We start from the raw sequence: 17,964 nt of genomic DNA, 5'->3' as shown, positions 1-17,964 counted from the left end.
CAGATGGTGCAATTTTAATTTTTTTTTTTTACAGAATTTACACACACGCATTTTCAGTCTGGTTATTTATGGAGTGTCAGTAAATTTATGGACAGTTGACAACCCCTCAAATTGAGGCTGTGCTAAAACAGTTGTGGGGCTTCAGCAGCAGCAGCAACAGGTCTTCCAGCAGCTCCAGATTTAATAGCAGCAGTTGCAACAGAGATTGTGAGGGGATATCCAGTAGGGGTGTGCAAAGTGGGCAGCATTTTATACTTCAGCTACTGAACCAGGAGAAGCCCACTGCGTGGGTGAGTGCTACTGTCCTAACTCAAACAGAGGGGCATGAAACTCTCAGAAAATGGGACCTGATGATGAGGCCAAGGCTTTTCTAGGATCTTTCAAGCAGATAGCTGAGACAGCTAGCCTAATACATTACTGGGGAAACTCAGCCAGCTTACTGGGCTCTGGGAGCTGAGGGCATATAAAACTATGACACCCTCAAGGCTGCTACTTTAGACTACATGAGACTCATGGAAGAAGCATATTGATGCTGGTTCCAGCAAGAGCCATTTAAACCACATCCCTGGCCTGAGCAGTTGCAGTGCCTCAAAGACTTATGCACCTGGTGGCTAAAACTGCAGTTGCAGTTGGCCAAAGTTGTGGAGTCGGTAACTTTGGCACAGTTTCAGCAGATATTACCAGGGAGGCCTGAGCATGTATTTGCTGATCTTAAGCAGGCAGTTCACCTTGTGGAAGACATTCTGGAAGTTGAATCAGAGTGTGAGAAACACCTGGCCTGGCCAAAAGGGATGGGCCACATGAGACATAAATTTAAAATAAGAAGGACCTACCATAATTCATGGGCTGTTAGGTATAAACCATGCACCAAATCTGGGACTTTTGCTTTAATCCTTAAAGTGTCAATAGTGGGCTCAACAAATTTGGACCACTGAGTTGGGAAGTGAAGAAGATCTTCCTACTTACTTCCAGGGGGTAGTACCAGGCCAAGAGAAAGGGGAATCCTTGATCTGTTTTTCATGTGGACAGCCCAACCACTGGTGCTGAGATGGCTCATTTATGGACAGTAGTCATATAAAATCTGGGATCTCAGCAGTCCAGACAGAGACCCCAGAGCAGAAAGCCTATACAATCCCATGAGAACACTAGGGGTGTGAGAAGTGGGCAGCATTCAATTTCAATTTGGCCCAATTCGGGGGATTTGATTTGCTGATTTGGATCACTGTCCCAATTCGATTCAGCTGAAGCTGAATCTGAAGATTTGATTCTGATTCAGAGAATCAGCAATCCGGCCATAGACATAGCTTTATATGTTTTTTCTATGTACTTCGAGGTACCAGGTGCAGCTCGCGAACGCTAAGATGGCGGGATGGATAGAGTGTCCCATGGGAGAGTGGGGGGAGAGGGTAACCCGCATGCTTGGTGGCAGACCCCCCCCGCCCCTCCCCAGCTCAGTGATCAGCCATGGGGGAACCCCGGGTTCCCCACCAGACCCAGGAGGCACCAGTCGTCAAGCCAGGGTGCGGGGTTCCCCCATGTGCTTTGCAGCAGACCCAGAACTGGACTGGAAGTACTTCTAGGTCCACTGCCAAGCATGCGGGGGGATCACCCACTTCCCCATGAACCCGTGGGACTCTCCAACTACCCCACCATCTTAGTGTTTACAAGCTGCGCCTGGCATATAAAAATATATAAAGCTGGTCTATGGCCGAACTGTCGAATCTCTGAATTGATTCAGAGGCTTCTGATTTGATTCAGAGAGATTAAAGGGTCTCCTGATTCTATTTGGAGATTTGGCCACCAATTTGGGCTGAATCTCCTCCAAATCAAATCAGTGACTGAAGCTTCACACAGCTCTAATATCCAGGCTCTGAGCCTCAGATTCAGGCTCTGGGAAGACCTTTGTTTGTAAGTGGTTCGTGGACCCCACCCAGCTATCAATCCTAGAGCATATCTCTGTAACCAGCATGCCTGGAGACACGTGGTTCCAACTAACTGTGAACGTGCAACTGTCAACTGGGGGCCATGTGGCCAAGCTGATTCTGAAAGTGGCCAGCCATCTTTCCCATCTGATAGTAGTGGAACGGGACTGAGGCCAACTGACTAAATTGTTGTGCCTGACAACAAAAACCAGGAAGGATCCAGATATGAAAGATCTCTCCAAGGATTGAAACATGGTATCAATGAGAGGGTAAAATTCCTTCCTAGCCACATGGGAAAACCAAACACTCTCCATTCTACTCTGCAACCTAGGGACACTCAACACATCCTACCCTATTACTGGACATCCAAGACTCCCATTTCTGTATCTGCTACACAACCTTATGAAAAAAGATTAAAAGAACTGGGATAATTAAGTCAGTTGTGGACAACTGCTCAACTGTTCAGCTGCTGAGCATGGTCCTTGCCAATATCCACCTGCTTTAGGCAGCAGAGCTCATCTCATTATCTCCTAGCAATCCAATTGTTGCTCTTTACAGACCGGTCCAGGCATAGATACTCCTAGATCAGGGCTATTCAACTGGTGGCCCACAGGTTGCAAGAAGGCCCCAAAGGGTTAGCATGTGGCCTGTGGGCTCCCAACGTGGCTGCCACTGCTTCTCCATCATTGGGCCTGCCACAATAGTTGGGTCCCTCAGGCTCTCCTGCCCTCCTCTGGCTTGTACTTCCCTCCCCTGCACCAGGAGAAGCGGCAGTGCAGTGGGAAAGGCCTGGGATGCCTGTGCTGCATTCACTGTCTGTGAGAAAGGCAAGAGCCAGGCTGCCCACACTGAAGGTGGACATGTGACTGGGGAAGAAAGAGGAGAGGGAAAATGCTGTATATACAGTGGGGAAAAGTCAGGTTTACTGTATTGCAAGGGAGGAGAGGGGGAGGAAGCAGGGCTGCCTGCGCAGCAGCAGAGGGAGGTGGAACGAGGAGCCTGGTGAGATCACCCACATGACAAGTGGCCCTGGGCTTGGAGCTCCTGGAACTGCCAACTGTGGCCCCTGGCTGCCCAGAAGTTGGACAGCCCTGTCCTAGGTCATCCCTAAGTAATGCTTATCAATCTTCAATGTTGGATATTCCACAACTTCCCTAGGCAGTCTAGACATTGCCTTGCTGTTCTAACAGCGCAGATTTTCCCAATAGCCATTTTACTGCAATTTCAACCCACTGGTCCACATCCTACCCTCTGAAGCTAGAGAGAAAAGGCATATTTCCTCATCGTTATGGGAGCCCTTCAGATAATCTGAAGACTGCTATCATGTCCCCTCAAACTGTTTTTCCATGAGCTGAACATGCCTTTTTCTTTCAACCTCTCCTTGTATGACTTGTGATAAAAATGATAAATGGTTTGAAAGACATGTCTCTGGACGCTTTCTAAATTCTCTGTGTCCTTTTTAAAATGCAGCACCCAAAACTGCACACAATACTCCAGAAGAGCCCTAACTAATGCTGAGTAAAGACACTATCACCTCCCTTGTCTTGCACCTACTGCTTATATTGATGCAGCCTAAAACTGCATTCACTCTTTGTGTGACTGCATCACACAGCAGACTCATGTCAAGTCTATGATCCAAAGGACTTCTGATTCTTCTCTGTAGTGCTGCCTTCTAGCCAGATGTCACTCATCTTAATGTTTATGGTTTTGATCATTCTTCCTGAGGTGCAGTACCTTGCAGTAGTCAGTACTGAACTTCATCCTGTTGGCTCTAGCCCAGCTTTCCAATTTGTCAAGTTTCTTCTGAATTGCGCTGTTGTCCTCCAGCATATTCAAAATCCTTCCAAGTTTTGTGTCTGTAAGTTTGCTCAAAAAGCTCATTCAAGCATCCAAATTGTTAATAAACACATTGAACAGCACTGGACTTAGGACAGACCCCTGTGGGACTCCACTCAAAACCTCCTGTTATTCTGACATGAATCCATTTATAATTACTCTTTGCTTGCAGCTATTGAGCCACTTCTCTATCCACCTTACAGTAGCATTACCTACCTCACATTTTTCCAATGTTTTTATGAGAAGGTCATGTGGGACGTCGTCAAAAGCCATACTGAAGTCTAGATACACCAAATCTGCTCCAATCCCTTCATTCTCCCAATCTTTAACCTGATGCATAAACTTGGATGATGCTTTATCTTGTGGAGGAGGGAGGAGTAAGAAAACGAATGCAAAAAAAATGAGGATTCAGATGCACCATGATATTAAGAATGAAATCAGACCTTGCCCAGGATCAGCATTTTCATTTGTAGTAGCACAGGGTGGCTGTCACAAATGTATGGACTGCTGTAACTAGGCCGTACGTACACATTACATATATTATGCAATTAACTGGTGAACTGCACAATACATTTAGACTGGCCAGATGTGCAAAGTAATTATCATATGATAAAAATGACAATCTAGCTAGAAAAAGAGACAATCAGTACAAAGATATTGCTTGAAAAAGTGTGAAACAACTTTATAGCTGGTATTGATCCAGCTTTAATTTGATAATGTAGCAGGGCCCTAGCATCCCATGTATGAGGACAGTTTATTGGCTAGATGAGCTCAATAAAATTGCTTGTTCCAGTACACCCTAAAGCAGTGAGGGGGGTCTATGAGGCTTTGTCCCACTTTGAATCCGTGGTATGCGTAGGGTACTTGGTAGCTCAGAGTAAGGTTTCACCTTTTCCTAATACCACCACTCCTCTCCCTCCTGGACTGAGCTCGAGCCCAGGCACTACACTGCTTTTTCACAGATTTCATAGACTTTAGGGTTGGAAGGGACCTCAGAAGATCATTGAGTCCAGCCCCCCACCCAAAGGGCAGGAAGTCAGTTGGGGTCATAGGATCCCAGCAAGATAAGCATCCAATTTGCTCTTGAAGGTGTTCAATGTAGGTGCTTGAACCACCTCTATCCTAGGGAAGGTCTTTGAAAAAATTATCAAGGGCCACATTTGTGAGAGCCCTGCAGGGGAAGTGATGTTGAGGGGTAATCAACATGGGTTTGTGCCAGGCCGATCCTGCCTGACTAACTTGGTCTCTTTCTATGACCAGGTAACAAAGGGCTTAGATGGGAAGAAGGAAGTCGATGTCATCTTCTTGTGGACTTCCAGAAGGCCTTCGACACAATGTCCCACCCAATTCTCGTGGGCAAGCTGAGGGACTGCAGCACTGATGAATGCACAGTCACATGGGTGGCAAAATGGCTCCAGGGGCACACCCAAAGGGTGGTGGTGGACAGGTCGATGTCAACCTGGCAGGGTGTGGGCAGCGGAGTCCCTCAGGGCTCGGTCCTTGGGCTGGTGCTGTTTAATATCTTCATTAGCGAGCTGGACGAGGGTGTGGAGAGCACCCTGTTCAAGTTCGCTGATGACACCAAGCTGTGGGGTAAAGTGAATACACCGGCAGGCAGACCTGGATAGGTTAGAGAAGTGGGCGGATCTGAACAAGATGTGGTTCAACAAGGAGAAGTGCAGAATGCTGCACCTGGGGAGAAGAGACTGAGGGGGATCTTGTAGCTGCCTACAACCTTATCAGGGGCCACCACCAGGGCCCCCCTTGGAGTCACCAGGAACAATGGCCACAAGCTGAGGGAGGATAGGTTTAGGTTAGATATTAGGAAGAACTACTTCACTGTAAGGGTGGCCAGAGCCTGGAATAGGCTTCCCAGAGAGGTGGTGCTTTCACCTTACTTGGAAATCTTTAAGAGGAGACTGGATAGGCACCTGGCTGGGGTCTTATGACCCCTCCCACCCCCAGTGCTCCTTCCTGCCCATGGGAGGGGGTCGGACTAGATGATCTGTCTAGGTCCCTTCTAACTCATTGATTCTATGATTCTGTGCTTTGCCCCAAAGTTTGGTGTCATCGGCGAACTTAGCCAGTCCGCTCCTGACTCCAATGTCCACATCATTAATGAAGATGTTGAACAATATGGGTCCAAGAACAGAGGCCTGGGGGACCCCACTGGTCACACGACACCACGATGAGTGACTTCTATCAATTACTACCCTCTGGGTCCAACCACAGAGCCAATTTCCCAGCCAGCAGATCCTGGTGGACCTAAGGCCACAATTGGCCAGTTTCACCAAGAGGTGATCATGGGATACCAGATGGAAGGCTTTTTTGAAGTCAAGATATATGACATCAATCTCTTCTCCCTTGTCCAGGTGATAGGTCACTTGGTTGTAGAAGGAAATGAGATTGTTCAAGTAAGACCTACCCGCTACAAACCTGTGCTGGCTATCCCTTAAGATGTTGGCGTCGGCCAGTCCATTAAGGTTGGCCTCTTTAATAAACTTTTCTAAGATCTTCCCTGGGATAGAAGTCAGGCTGATGGGTCTATAGTTAGCCGGATCCACTTTCCTCCCTTTCTTGAAGATAGGCACCACATTGGCCTTCTTCCAGTCTTCAGGCACTACACCAGAGTGCCAGGAATTTTCAAAGATCCAATAATTTGCTTTTTTCAATAATTTGCTTTTTTCTTTGCCTACTCCAAGTACTGGGGCATCTTGCAGAGGTTGCACTAGTGCAGAAGACAGCCATTACTATACATTATTAATACATTTTTATATACAGTTGACAGTCATATACAAATTTCTGGCATTGAATCTATTGTGGTGTATTTTAATCTCTCATGACTGGCCTATTATAGATGTTGAAGATCGGTGAAAATACTGAGCCTGTCTTCCTTCACTAGAGAGAGATGCATATCAGTGTCCTCAGGAATCTGTCCAGAAGGTGCTACTGAACCTGGTACAGTGTTGCTGACTGTGCTTCTATTAGGTCTTACAAGTGGTATCATCAAATGGTACTGGCAACTGTAGGGAAGATTATTAACCTAGAAACTTTTCACATATCCAAAGTCCCTGAGCATTTACAGGGCTGACTCTGGTTTGAAGCTGGACTGAGAAGGCTTCCATATATTGAAACTACGCAGATGACATCAAGCTGGACAGAGTTGCAGACAATTTGGAGGACAGGATTAAGATTCAGAATCACCAGATTAATTGGATTAATCAACAGATTAATTGGAAAAATGGTCCAAAATTAACTGAAAGAATTTAAATAAGGAGTGATGAAAAGTCCTGCAGTCAGGATGGAACAATCACTTGCACAAATACAGATTGGGAAATGACTGGTTAGGTCACAGGACAGCTGAAAAAGTTATAGTGGATGATAAACTGAATACAAATTCTCTTGTTGGAAGACAGGCCAACAGCATACTGAATTTTATTAACAGCAGTATCTCTTGCAAGTGAAGGGAAAGCGATTCTTCTGCTGTATTGAGACCTCACCTGCAGTACTGTGTCCAATTTCAGGAACCACAATTCAAGAAAGACATGGGCAAATTAAAAAGGGTCCAGCAGAGAGCAACATAAGTGATTAGTGGAAACGAGTTACAGAAAAAGGTTGAACGAACTGGGATTATTAACCCTGGAGAAGAGAAGACCAGGGTGGAGAGTGGGGGCTGGAATTTAAACAACAGCCTTCAAATACCTGAACAGTGATTATAAAGAGGATGGAGACAAAGTATTTTCTTTGGCTGCAAGGGACAGGACAATAAATGCAACAGGAGAAATTAAATTGGATATTAGGAAGAACTTCAACTGTGAGGGAGGTCAAGCAATGGAACAGATTTCCTAGGGAGTTTATGGAAACTCCTTCCTTGAAAGTTTTTAAGAGTAGGTTAGAAAACACTTGACTGGAACATTTTAAACAGAAATGATCCTTTTTCTGAGCACAGGGTTGGACGTGATGACCTCCACAAATCTCCTAATGAAGTACATCCAGACCTCTCACTACATTTTCAATACCTTTAACAAGCTCTTTGGTTCCAACTCTTCCAGACATGACTGTGTGGCCTGCTGACCCTCAATTACAGCATCAGTAAAGTATAGGGGAAGGGAGTATGTTATACTTGCCAGCCTTTGGATGGGGCCAGGAGGCCTTGCTCAAGAACAGTTGTGAAATACTGAAAATTAAAGGTCAGTGGGCATGTCTACAAGCGCCCCTACAGCGCCTTTTGGAAGTACTAAATGATGGTGCAGTAACAGCCCATACTACACCACGTCAGTGGTGCACGGTTATTTTTAGCTGCTACGTTGCCATAGCAACATGCTACACCAAAGGAGAGCACTGCTACAGTGACATAGCAGCAGCAGCACGGTTTTTGCCCACAGACGTTACATCACTATAGCATGTTACTACGGTGATGTAGCATCATGTGTAGACTGCTCAGTAAGTCAGAGAGGTAGGACTAGATTTCATGGTCTCCTAGTCTCCAACCTAGCACTTTTTCTAAGACGACAAAAGTATTTTGCAGGAAAAAGTGGAAAGAAAAACTCAGCTCGCAACGGCAAAACGGGAAGTCCCTCAGAAGCGGTACTTCCAGTTTTGCTTTTGCCGCATCATTCGGATGCCAGTTAATAGTTTTCCAGGTAATAAAGTGCCGGTTAACACAGATTTTACTGTACTTTTATTTGTTTTCAATGAGAGGTAGGAGTCTAACTTCACAGGTACTTTTGAGAATGCCACCGTATAGTCAAAAACTTAAATCTTATTCAGGTATACATTTCAGTATTCATTTTCTGGTTACCTCATCTTGACGTGTTAAGTAGCCCAAGGTTTAATACTTTCCTCCTTTTACTCTACTCTCCATACATGAAATTAGTAGCAGAGTGTATTGAAACAAACAAACAAAAAATCTAAACAGGTAAAGTGTGATAAATATTCAGAGCCCAGGGCTTAAAGTACTTACATGTATGCCTGGCCAAGGAATAATTTGATCCACCACTGGTTAAACCAAACCCTTCAGGAATCTGACTGGAACTGCGTGGTCTGGTCAGTAACTTGGGAGGTTCTATTTCAGCTCCAAATTCTGCTCCGATTACTCCTAGCAAGACAATAGCAGTAGCTTGCTTCCGTCTCTCTTCATATGATGTAGATATCTTTTTAATTTGTGGGAGGCTAGACAGACAACCTACAACAAAAAGTAAGGAACATCAGGGATGACAGCTCAGGAAGCAAAGGCCGCTCCAATTGAGATTAGTACGTTTAGAAGGATTAAAAAAGTTATTTCCATCACTGGAAGATCTATATAGCTAGGAACATGAAGAGGAATTAAAAATGGTCATACGTATACTGAAAATCAAACGAGAAGAAAAAAAAAAAAGACACAATCATTCAACTTCAGAGGATCACTCCACAAGAAGATATAGAATCAGACAATTTTTAAGAGCTTGGTCCACGCTGGAAGTCTAAGTAACTCTCCCTCTTCCTGCAGTTCACTGTGCAACTTTCACAAACAAAGTAACCCCTCACGAGAAAAACCGTTCCATTTTCAGAGTTCCTGCAAGTTCGGTCATTGGAAAAAAAGAAATGTACAAAGAATTATACAGTTATTAAATCATCATTTTCAGAAAGTGAATTCTGAACTGGATTCTTGTTTAAACAAGTGTTTTAAGAGAAATAAGTTTTTATCTTCACAGAAATTGTATGCAAATTTTAAACAGACACTTAAAACCATACATTTTTCATTGTAATGAATGAAAAACCCTTAAGTATTAGAATTTGTATAAGATAACTATCCCAGTTCAGATCAGGACGTTGTTGTGAAGCTGTGTCAAACAAAGAAACAAAAAGTTTTAAAATGTAACTATGATGGGCTGGGGCGGGGAACAGTTTCTACATTTCCAGTAAGGAGAATACTACTGGCATCTTCATGCTACTGGTATCCTCTAATTATTAGTTTTAACAAACAGTATCAGTGATGCAAATTACAGTATCTTAACAAGTACATTTTTTTAAAAAAGTCAAGAGAAATCCTCATTGCAATATAGACCTGTTAATTTATTAATCTAACACATCCCAAATTACTTTTTCTGTTAATTCTAAGCACTGCAAATGACAAAGATTTGTGATTTATTGAGGGGGAAAAAAGAACAAATCTAAAAAAACAAGGAGACTGCAACATAAATTGTACCACAGCCATATATTTGATCATGACTTAGTTTTACTGATAATAATTCATAGCCATGGGCAGATCCAGGATTTCCTAAAGGAGGGTGCAGCGCACCAGCTCTAAGACCATGGGGAGATATGGGAGAGATGCACACATGGAGCCCCTGGACTGATGAAGGACACTAGGGAGCAGGCCCTTTCACTGCTGCTGCTGCCCCTGGCTGACCTGGGTGTGGGAGGGGAACCTCAGAGCTGATCCTGCCCTGCTCTATCTGGAGGCTGTGGAGAGCAGTTGTACGGAAAGCCAGGTTCATTTGGGGACGGTGGCAGCGGCATGCGGGTTCCTCCTCCCTGTGCCTGCTCTTTGCCCCCTTTCACGACCCTCGCAGGCTAGAGGAAGAACATATATGCCACCACTTCTAGTGGTGTGGACATGGGGAGGGAGCAGAGCAGGGAGAAGATGTAAAATGAGGAAACCTGCCTGCGGCTGCTGTCCTCTGCTAAGCCTAGCACCCCATGCAGTCACTGCCCCCAGATGAGGCAGGATATGACCAGCTCTGGATTACCCTGTGTCCCAGCCAGCCATGGACTGAATTGGCAGCAGCAAGGAGTTTTCAACCGCAATGACACATCCCCTTGCTCAGAGCACACTAGAAAATGCATGGCCATACAGTCTGCAAACATAATGAAGTCTTAATCCTTCCTACAATAGCCTGTTGTTAAATCTTTGTTAAAAAGTTGTAAGACACCCCTGGTATTTTGTGAGAAATATTGCTTTTGCAGAGTAACAAGGTATGAATTAGTTTCTAGTGAATTTCATATTATTGTGGTAATAGTAAAAGAAGTGGTACTTTAAAAAAAAGAAAACTAAACTAAACAATAAGCCCCCCTTAAGTATTAGAATCTGTATAAGACAAGTATTGCAGTTCAGATTGGGATGTGGTTGTTGCGAAGCTACCTCAAGCAGAGAAACAAAAAGTTTAAAAATGTAACTGTGATGGGGGGAGGGAGAAGAAGAGCTACTGCCATTCCAGTAAGGAGGATGAAAACAGAGTATAAACAGAACTATCTTTAACCCTTTTGATAGTTAATAACTCATTAGACTCTTGATCGCTCACTCCACATATGCATATATGCATGTATGTGTGTGTATTATATGCACGTGTGCACACACAAATAGTGAGCATACCAAAATATAAGCTATACAATTACTGCTACACAACGCACAAGCAGTACCTGAGTTATCTGCTATAATGGATGTTCACTTTATATAGCATACTTGAAACAGGAAGCAAACCATGCTTCCCTCCCCCAATCCCAGCAAGAAGCATGCTCCATAACAATAGTTCAAAGGAAAGCTCTATTCTGCAGTTGCACTGATTGTTCTGTCAGCTGACCTCTGCAGAAGGGAATTGCTAACCGCTGCCGTGCTCCTTAGCTGACAAATGAATGATCGCAGCTCCATCTATTTTCACTATGGCTGCCTCTAGCCCAGGTGCTCAGACAGAGAGCCCGGTGTGACATCTTAGATCAAGATGAATTGGCACAAACTCCTGATCCAAGATTGTTTTATACCATTTAATTTAGTTTCTTCCCCTGCTTGGATGAGCACAGCTCTGGTTATGGATTTCTATTCTAATGTACTGAAGCAGGCACTGAAAGAAGCCAATGAAGCAGATGTTGGAGCAGGGGACTGCAGGGATACTGATCAATAGGCAAGGCATTGACCCCAGCCACTCAGCCTCTGCAATGGCTACTGCTTAAAGAAAAGAAAGAAAGAAAGAAAGAAAGAAAAAACACATGTGCTGCTTCCAGTAGGAAATTAAACAACAGGGGCACTTGGTGAACTTCCCCCAGCTCCCGCCCCCCCTTGTTGTTCTTCCTTTGTTTGATTACAGCAATATCAAGTTAACCCTTTCATGTAACATGGAAGATATGTTTTAAAATATCTTTAAAGTCATGCACCTAATCCAATAAACCTGTCAAATTTCTTCTATAAACCACAAGTTATGTACTAACAAGTACCTATTTCAAACATCAACATTCTGAAGGTAAGATTAACTATCCCGCGCCTGGTTGTCGTCATATTTTAAAAATGATGCTATGGTGCATCTATCCCATAATTCATATATAGATTACTAAGAAAATTCATTGCTTGACAATGGCATACATGACCTACGTATTAAGCATATAGGAGTTTAAATCTCAGCAATTCTCACAACTTGGTGTCATCATTCTCAAGAGCATCTAGATCTCAGGATTGTGGCTCTGTTTTAACAAAGCAACAGCTGCTGCGACCGAAAAGAGTGGAGAAAAAAATATTGAGCATCTTATTAGCTTCTCTACGTAACAGAGTTAACTGTTACTCAACCTGCTTATCACTGTAGTACAGTGTTTTTCTGTCCCTTCAAAAAGGAAGAGAGAAAGAAATCACTGAGTGAGCAATTGTTTTTGCCTTTACTTTCCTTGAATTATTAGCAGGAACATACAATTAATTGTAATGATTTCCTACAAATAAACTGACAGCCAAATGGGAGATTTTAAAATGAAATAATGTCTATAAAAGTAGTCCTTTCTACAGTTTCATTTGTCTCATGAAAATTTGGTATTTTCTCACAGCAACGTACCTCCATTTAATCATGCTAAAGGGTGACACAGAGATCCATTTTCTTGACAGGACGGTTGATCACCCTATCACAGTAAGAAAATTAATAACCTCAAATAGCCCTATGTGGAAAACAGAAGCTACACTGGTGAAAGGAGAAAATGTTCTATATTTTAAGCTTTCAAGATAACATACTTTGTGTTACGCCCAAATGAAAATGACATATTTCTTAATTCTTTACCTAAATTTAGCAAGACACAAAACAAAACAAAAAAAACCCCAATCGAATTCAAAGCATAACATTTTTTGAAACCTAAAACACGACCCTATGATTCTACAATTCTATGCTCATTTAGAGGAAATATTTATATGAATACCTTACGATGAGTAAACATTTTCCTAAACTATTTAAATAAAAAACAGAAAAAATATTCCAGAAGTTTAAACTGTTTAAAAGGCTGTGAGATATTGATTACTTCGTTTAAAAAGCAGTCAGAGAGTGCAACCATGAGGTCAAGATAAATTTAACAGTTTGAAGCACTTTACTAAATAACTCTAAAGATCATGTTAATTGGCTTTGCACAGTTCTTGGGTAAAATTAATTTTATCCTAGCTTACAATAAAAGGATTAAAAGACATATTAAGTTCTTCAGGTTTAACTGGAATAGGAATCAATGGATTTGAATTAAGGCTAAAGGCGGTTTTATGAGAGATGGACTACTACCAGATACTTTATATCTGCTATTAGGCATATATTGATGGTACTCTGTTATTGTATTGGGTATTAAAACCTTGAAGAAGTAGAAGGCAGGCCAATTTATTACTGTAAGAGTACACCATGAAAACACATATTGCTAACCTACTGGATTCTGATCACAGGGGGTTTGCTTCTTTTGGTGTGGAGCTGCCATGTATGTTTTCCAGCTGTGCTCCATCAAGTGATATAATTACAGAAAGAAGCTATATAACAATTCTGTGGCCCATACAATGGTATATTGTAGAAATATTCACACACACACACCTCCCCCCCATGTTTTCTGACATACAGTATAGTCTGGTTCCCCCCAAATTCAGACCCTCAAAATTGGTGTGCTTGTTTTAACTGGGAACCTGTTTTTTTCACTTGAAAAGGAGCACTCCTGGATATGCTGTGCAAGCTATACAGATGCCAAGATGGTTCCTACTTGTGTCTGCTCGGTGAACTGACGGGGAGGAGTCCTGTGTTAACCCTCTAACAGCCCTAGCTATTGGCTGGGCACTAAACAGAAAGTGAGCTCACCAAAATTTTGATGAGGCTTGTGATGTGGAAACAACTGTTTATTTACAGGCACTTGTACAAGGGACTACTTGCACTAAAGAAGTGAGGGTCTTGTTACTGGCCTTAGCAAAGGTCTGGGGCCAAACCATGCGTCACAGAGTAAGTCCTCATGGTAACTGCGTCCAGGAAGGGTAGTATCACAGAATAGTCTGGCACATTTATTAGACACTAATGTCACACAGTTGACCATGACTGGAACAAATCCTTTTTTCCCTGCATTTTGCCTTTGCAAAACAAAGTGCATGTTTTATTTGAGGGTGTACTGTATGCAAGAAAATATGGTATAATACTACACATTTGAATATAATAGATGTATAGATGTTTATACATCTATATGTTCAACATCTGTAAATCCTCACTGGAGGACAGCAACAAATATCTTGCTTTCCATAGTATACCTTGCAATTTCTAAGAGAGAAAAGGATTTCAACTCTGAGTATATTATACAGTGTGATATATAATTGTGGCTTAGAATGATGAAATGTCCAAGGTCACAGAAGTACTAAGTGGCACAGCTAGAAATGGATCCCATATATCCTGTATCTCAACCTAGTACCATAACAATAAATAAATACAGTGAATAAGTAAATAAATAAATAAAAGCCCTCTTTTCTGTTGCTGTTCATGTAGCGTAATTAAATATCTGAGCAGCACCAAATATTACAATACTTGAGTACAGAAGTACAGAACTGGGTCATTTAGACTTGGTTCAAAAAAACAAAAACAAAAAAAAACACCAACCTGTCCATACAGGAAAAAACAAAAACAAACTTACAGGCAGAATATTCTCAGGAAATGGCTTGAGATTTCACAGACAACTAGAAGACAAAATTTTCTTCTTTGCTATGACCTGATTACTTTGTCTCTTTCAGTCTCTCCTCTCTAAGCAAGGCATATGAAGGTACAACATAGTATTGACAGGTATTAGAAAAGTAGCAACAACTACTGAAACAGTTTATGAATCTGAAATCTTGGAGGTAGTCTTTTAAAGACTGAGAGCCTTATAAACTGAATGTGTAATAACTATTCTGAAGAAATAGGAGCAGTTTACATTCATGTGGGATGAAAGTATAGTCTATAGCTGCTAAACAACTGCAAAAAATATGAATTTTCAAACCCAGATAAGAAACATTTACATAAGTGTTTAACCCAAGTAATTTAAATACTCATTCCCCCTGCAAAAATAGAAGCATTTTCTTCCCAACACAAATTAACCAAACACATTTCTCGTAAGCTTTCTAAAGTGAATCATTTCAGACAGCCTTCAGTTTTCTATTTATATTGTAAATAAAGTTATGGGATAATTAACGTCCTGCATTTTAAATTGGTCAGAACTCATAATACAAAGCCAAATGTCATCTTGAAACTTTTCCTGGGCAATTAATTCCTACACTATACAAACCAGAAGTAGTAGTATTACCCACAATAGATTAATGCTTCGCAAAGTTTATGAAGGAATAAAAGTTTCAAATAAACCAGTTCTGGAAAAATTGCAGAAAGGAGCAGTTAGAAAAGGAATAAGATAATACCAGCTGTAAGTGAGAAGAAAGGTATTATGCATTGCATCTAAAAGTTTGTCTAACTTTATCCCAACCATGTGGTTGGTTCAATAAAAGATACTGTGCCCCCAGAAAATCCTTGTTGCTCACATAATTCCTGAATCATCATGGCTAAATCACTCCAACACTACCATTGTAATTTACTTCACTTAGCCTTACGAGATTTGTGATTTTTTTCTTTCAGTGATGAACCAGTCATGAATAAAGTAGCCCACGTAACTATTTATGGATAAGTATTTGAAAGTTCATCAATCCACTTATTTTTCTATACATTATAATAATGATGAGCTGTTGTAGCTAATATTCTTTAAGGTTGGCTCTGAATATTCCATCTGTTTCTAAATTAAGTTAGTTACATTCAAACCAACTGAAACTTTAAAAGAATAATCTTAATCACCACAGAAGGAAGGAGTTTTTTCTCAGTATCTGCAAGTCATAAGCTATATAGTTCACTTATATATGGGTATCTGAATAAACACTGCTTGATAATCCATAATACTGGATGTGATTTACTCCTAAAAATAAGTTATGGGTTCCCTCTTATAATGGAGATAAAATACTACTTTGAAATCCTTGTAGTTCATATTACACTTGTCCATTGATTGTGGCATTACAGTCTCAATGGAGTGACACCAGGGTAAATTTGGCCAAATAACATCAATGCTTACAGCTTCCATTTCACTGAATCTTTTCTGCTGCGTACCAGCTACTGGCTAGAATAGAAACCTAACAGCACGTAGCAAAGTAAATTTTAAGCACGGAGATAACCTATTCTTTTTCAGCTATATTCATTTACAAAACACTGCAACATTAAACTTTATATTCTAACACAAAACAACTGTTACAATTGAGAAATAAGGTCCAACGCATATTAATTGTAATTCTGTCTCTACAGACACTTGAGAACACCTGGCACAGTATAAGCCAATGTAAAGCTACTCAGTGACTTTCCAGTAATTTCACCTCCTGGGATAAATTCTTAAATGCCTTCATACCATTTAAATTCTGTTTGAGAAATAGCATACCGTTTTTAGAGAAAAAGGAGATGTACATCTTTAATGTTAAAGGAAAAAAACCCTTTGAGTCAAATACTGAATAATGTTCTTTTGCATTTCTTCCATTCACCCTGTAAAAATATCACCCCAGTAAAGCCAGCAAGGTCAGTGAAACCAACAGCGTGCTGAGCTGCCAAGTGAGCACTGGATGTGAAAGTTAAACCTGACTTTATGTAGCTTATAACTTATGCACTTTTTTTTTTTTTTTATAAGTAGTAAAAAATTATCTAGGTACATAAGTTAATAAATGTATACAAGTATAATAGTGGATCCATATGTATACATATGACTCTGCATATGCGCTATTTCTTATATATACATATACACATATACATATATATATATATATACATACATATATACACACACACACACACACACACACACACACACACACACTGGATACCTGACAAGTAGCAGGGGAAAAAAAGTGTCTTGTAGACATGAAAAAAAAATCACCACACTGCAATGATGATCTTTTTAATTAAAAAAAAAAAAAAAAAGAACTTTTAGATGATTCTTCAATGGCCTGGTTAATTATTTACTTGGTGTAAGTGGACCTCTTTTGTGCTCATGTAGAAGTCTCAGTTGCAAGGGACTGTTGAAGGGGAGAGATAATATGAAATTGGTTATTCTGCAGAACCTAAGTGATTTTTTAAAAGACATTTTAAAACCATTTAAGACAGCTCTGTCTTAATGTGGAAGTCTGACAGCAACACAGTGGAAGAGAGAAAATTCTCAGTGGTTGCTGTCTCTGAAGCTTAACATTTACATGAAAGCATTGTTAAACATTTTCAGTGCTGCCCAATGTGCCCATAGTTATCTGAAACATATATTTAGTACAAATACATGTACTTGGTATGTCTTGATATCACATTTGTTTAAAATCTCATGATCCAGGAAACAAGTTAAACCTTTAAATGTGCAAATCACTATTTTTCTTGATCCTCACTGAAGGAGTCTCTTCCTCTGCTTCCAGTTAACAGACTTCTTCATTCTTTCTTCCTCCTACTTTAGAAGACTGGATTGAACTGCCATAGGAGAAAAATCAATGCCAGTCCTCTTAAAGTTGGGTCAATATGAAGTGCTTCCTCTTTAGAAAAACCTTACCATGCTTAATATAGCACTCCCAAACCTGGCTGGCTGGGTGAAGTTAAGTACTAGAGTCTGGGACTTAAACATGGGCATTACACACTCTATGAATATATAAATGTCACATAACAGACAATATAGACTATTTAAGGCTGAAATGGAATGAAGACATAGGTATCCAGATGACAGAAAACTGGTGAAAATAACTTACTTTTTAATCCACAGTATTTGTGCACTTGACTCCCTCTAAACTTAAAATATTTAAATATACTGCCAGTAGATGCATATTGGCAGTATACTACATTGCAGGCAATGCTTGGTCATGTTTTGGTCATGCCCTATTGGTCAATGCTTTTTGGAAAGAAATTATAACTAGAATTAACAGGGGTTTGAACACAGTAGTAATACCTTT

At 41.1% G+C, this 17,964-nt stretch overlaps 1 protein-coding gene across 3 annotated transcripts in view; it reads right to left on the bottom strand.

Moving 5' to 3' along the window:
• WDR7 (WD repeat domain 7) overlaps positions 1 to 17,964 on the bottom strand; it is a 301,904-nt gene that overhangs the window by 131,744 nt on the left and 152,196 nt on the right. For all 3 annotated transcript variants that reach the window (XM_090037845.1, XM_090037847.1, XM_090037846.1), the window contains exon 20: positions 8,722 to 8,943. In XM_090037845.1, the coding sequence (XP_089893971.1) occupies positions 8,722 to 8,943 (222 nt within the window). The remainder of the gene's footprint in view (positions 1 to 8,721; positions 8,944 to 17,964) is intronic.

This window comes from Crocodylus siamensis, chromosome 3 (assembly GCF_052110815.1).
Source record: "Crocodylus siamensis isolate JL-2025a chromosome 3, ASM5211081v1, whole genome shotgun sequence".
NCBI classification, from domain to species: Eukaryota; Metazoa; Chordata; order Crocodylia; family Crocodylidae; genus Crocodylus; species Crocodylus siamensis.
This window is presented reverse-complemented; position numbering and strand designations above follow the sequence as displayed.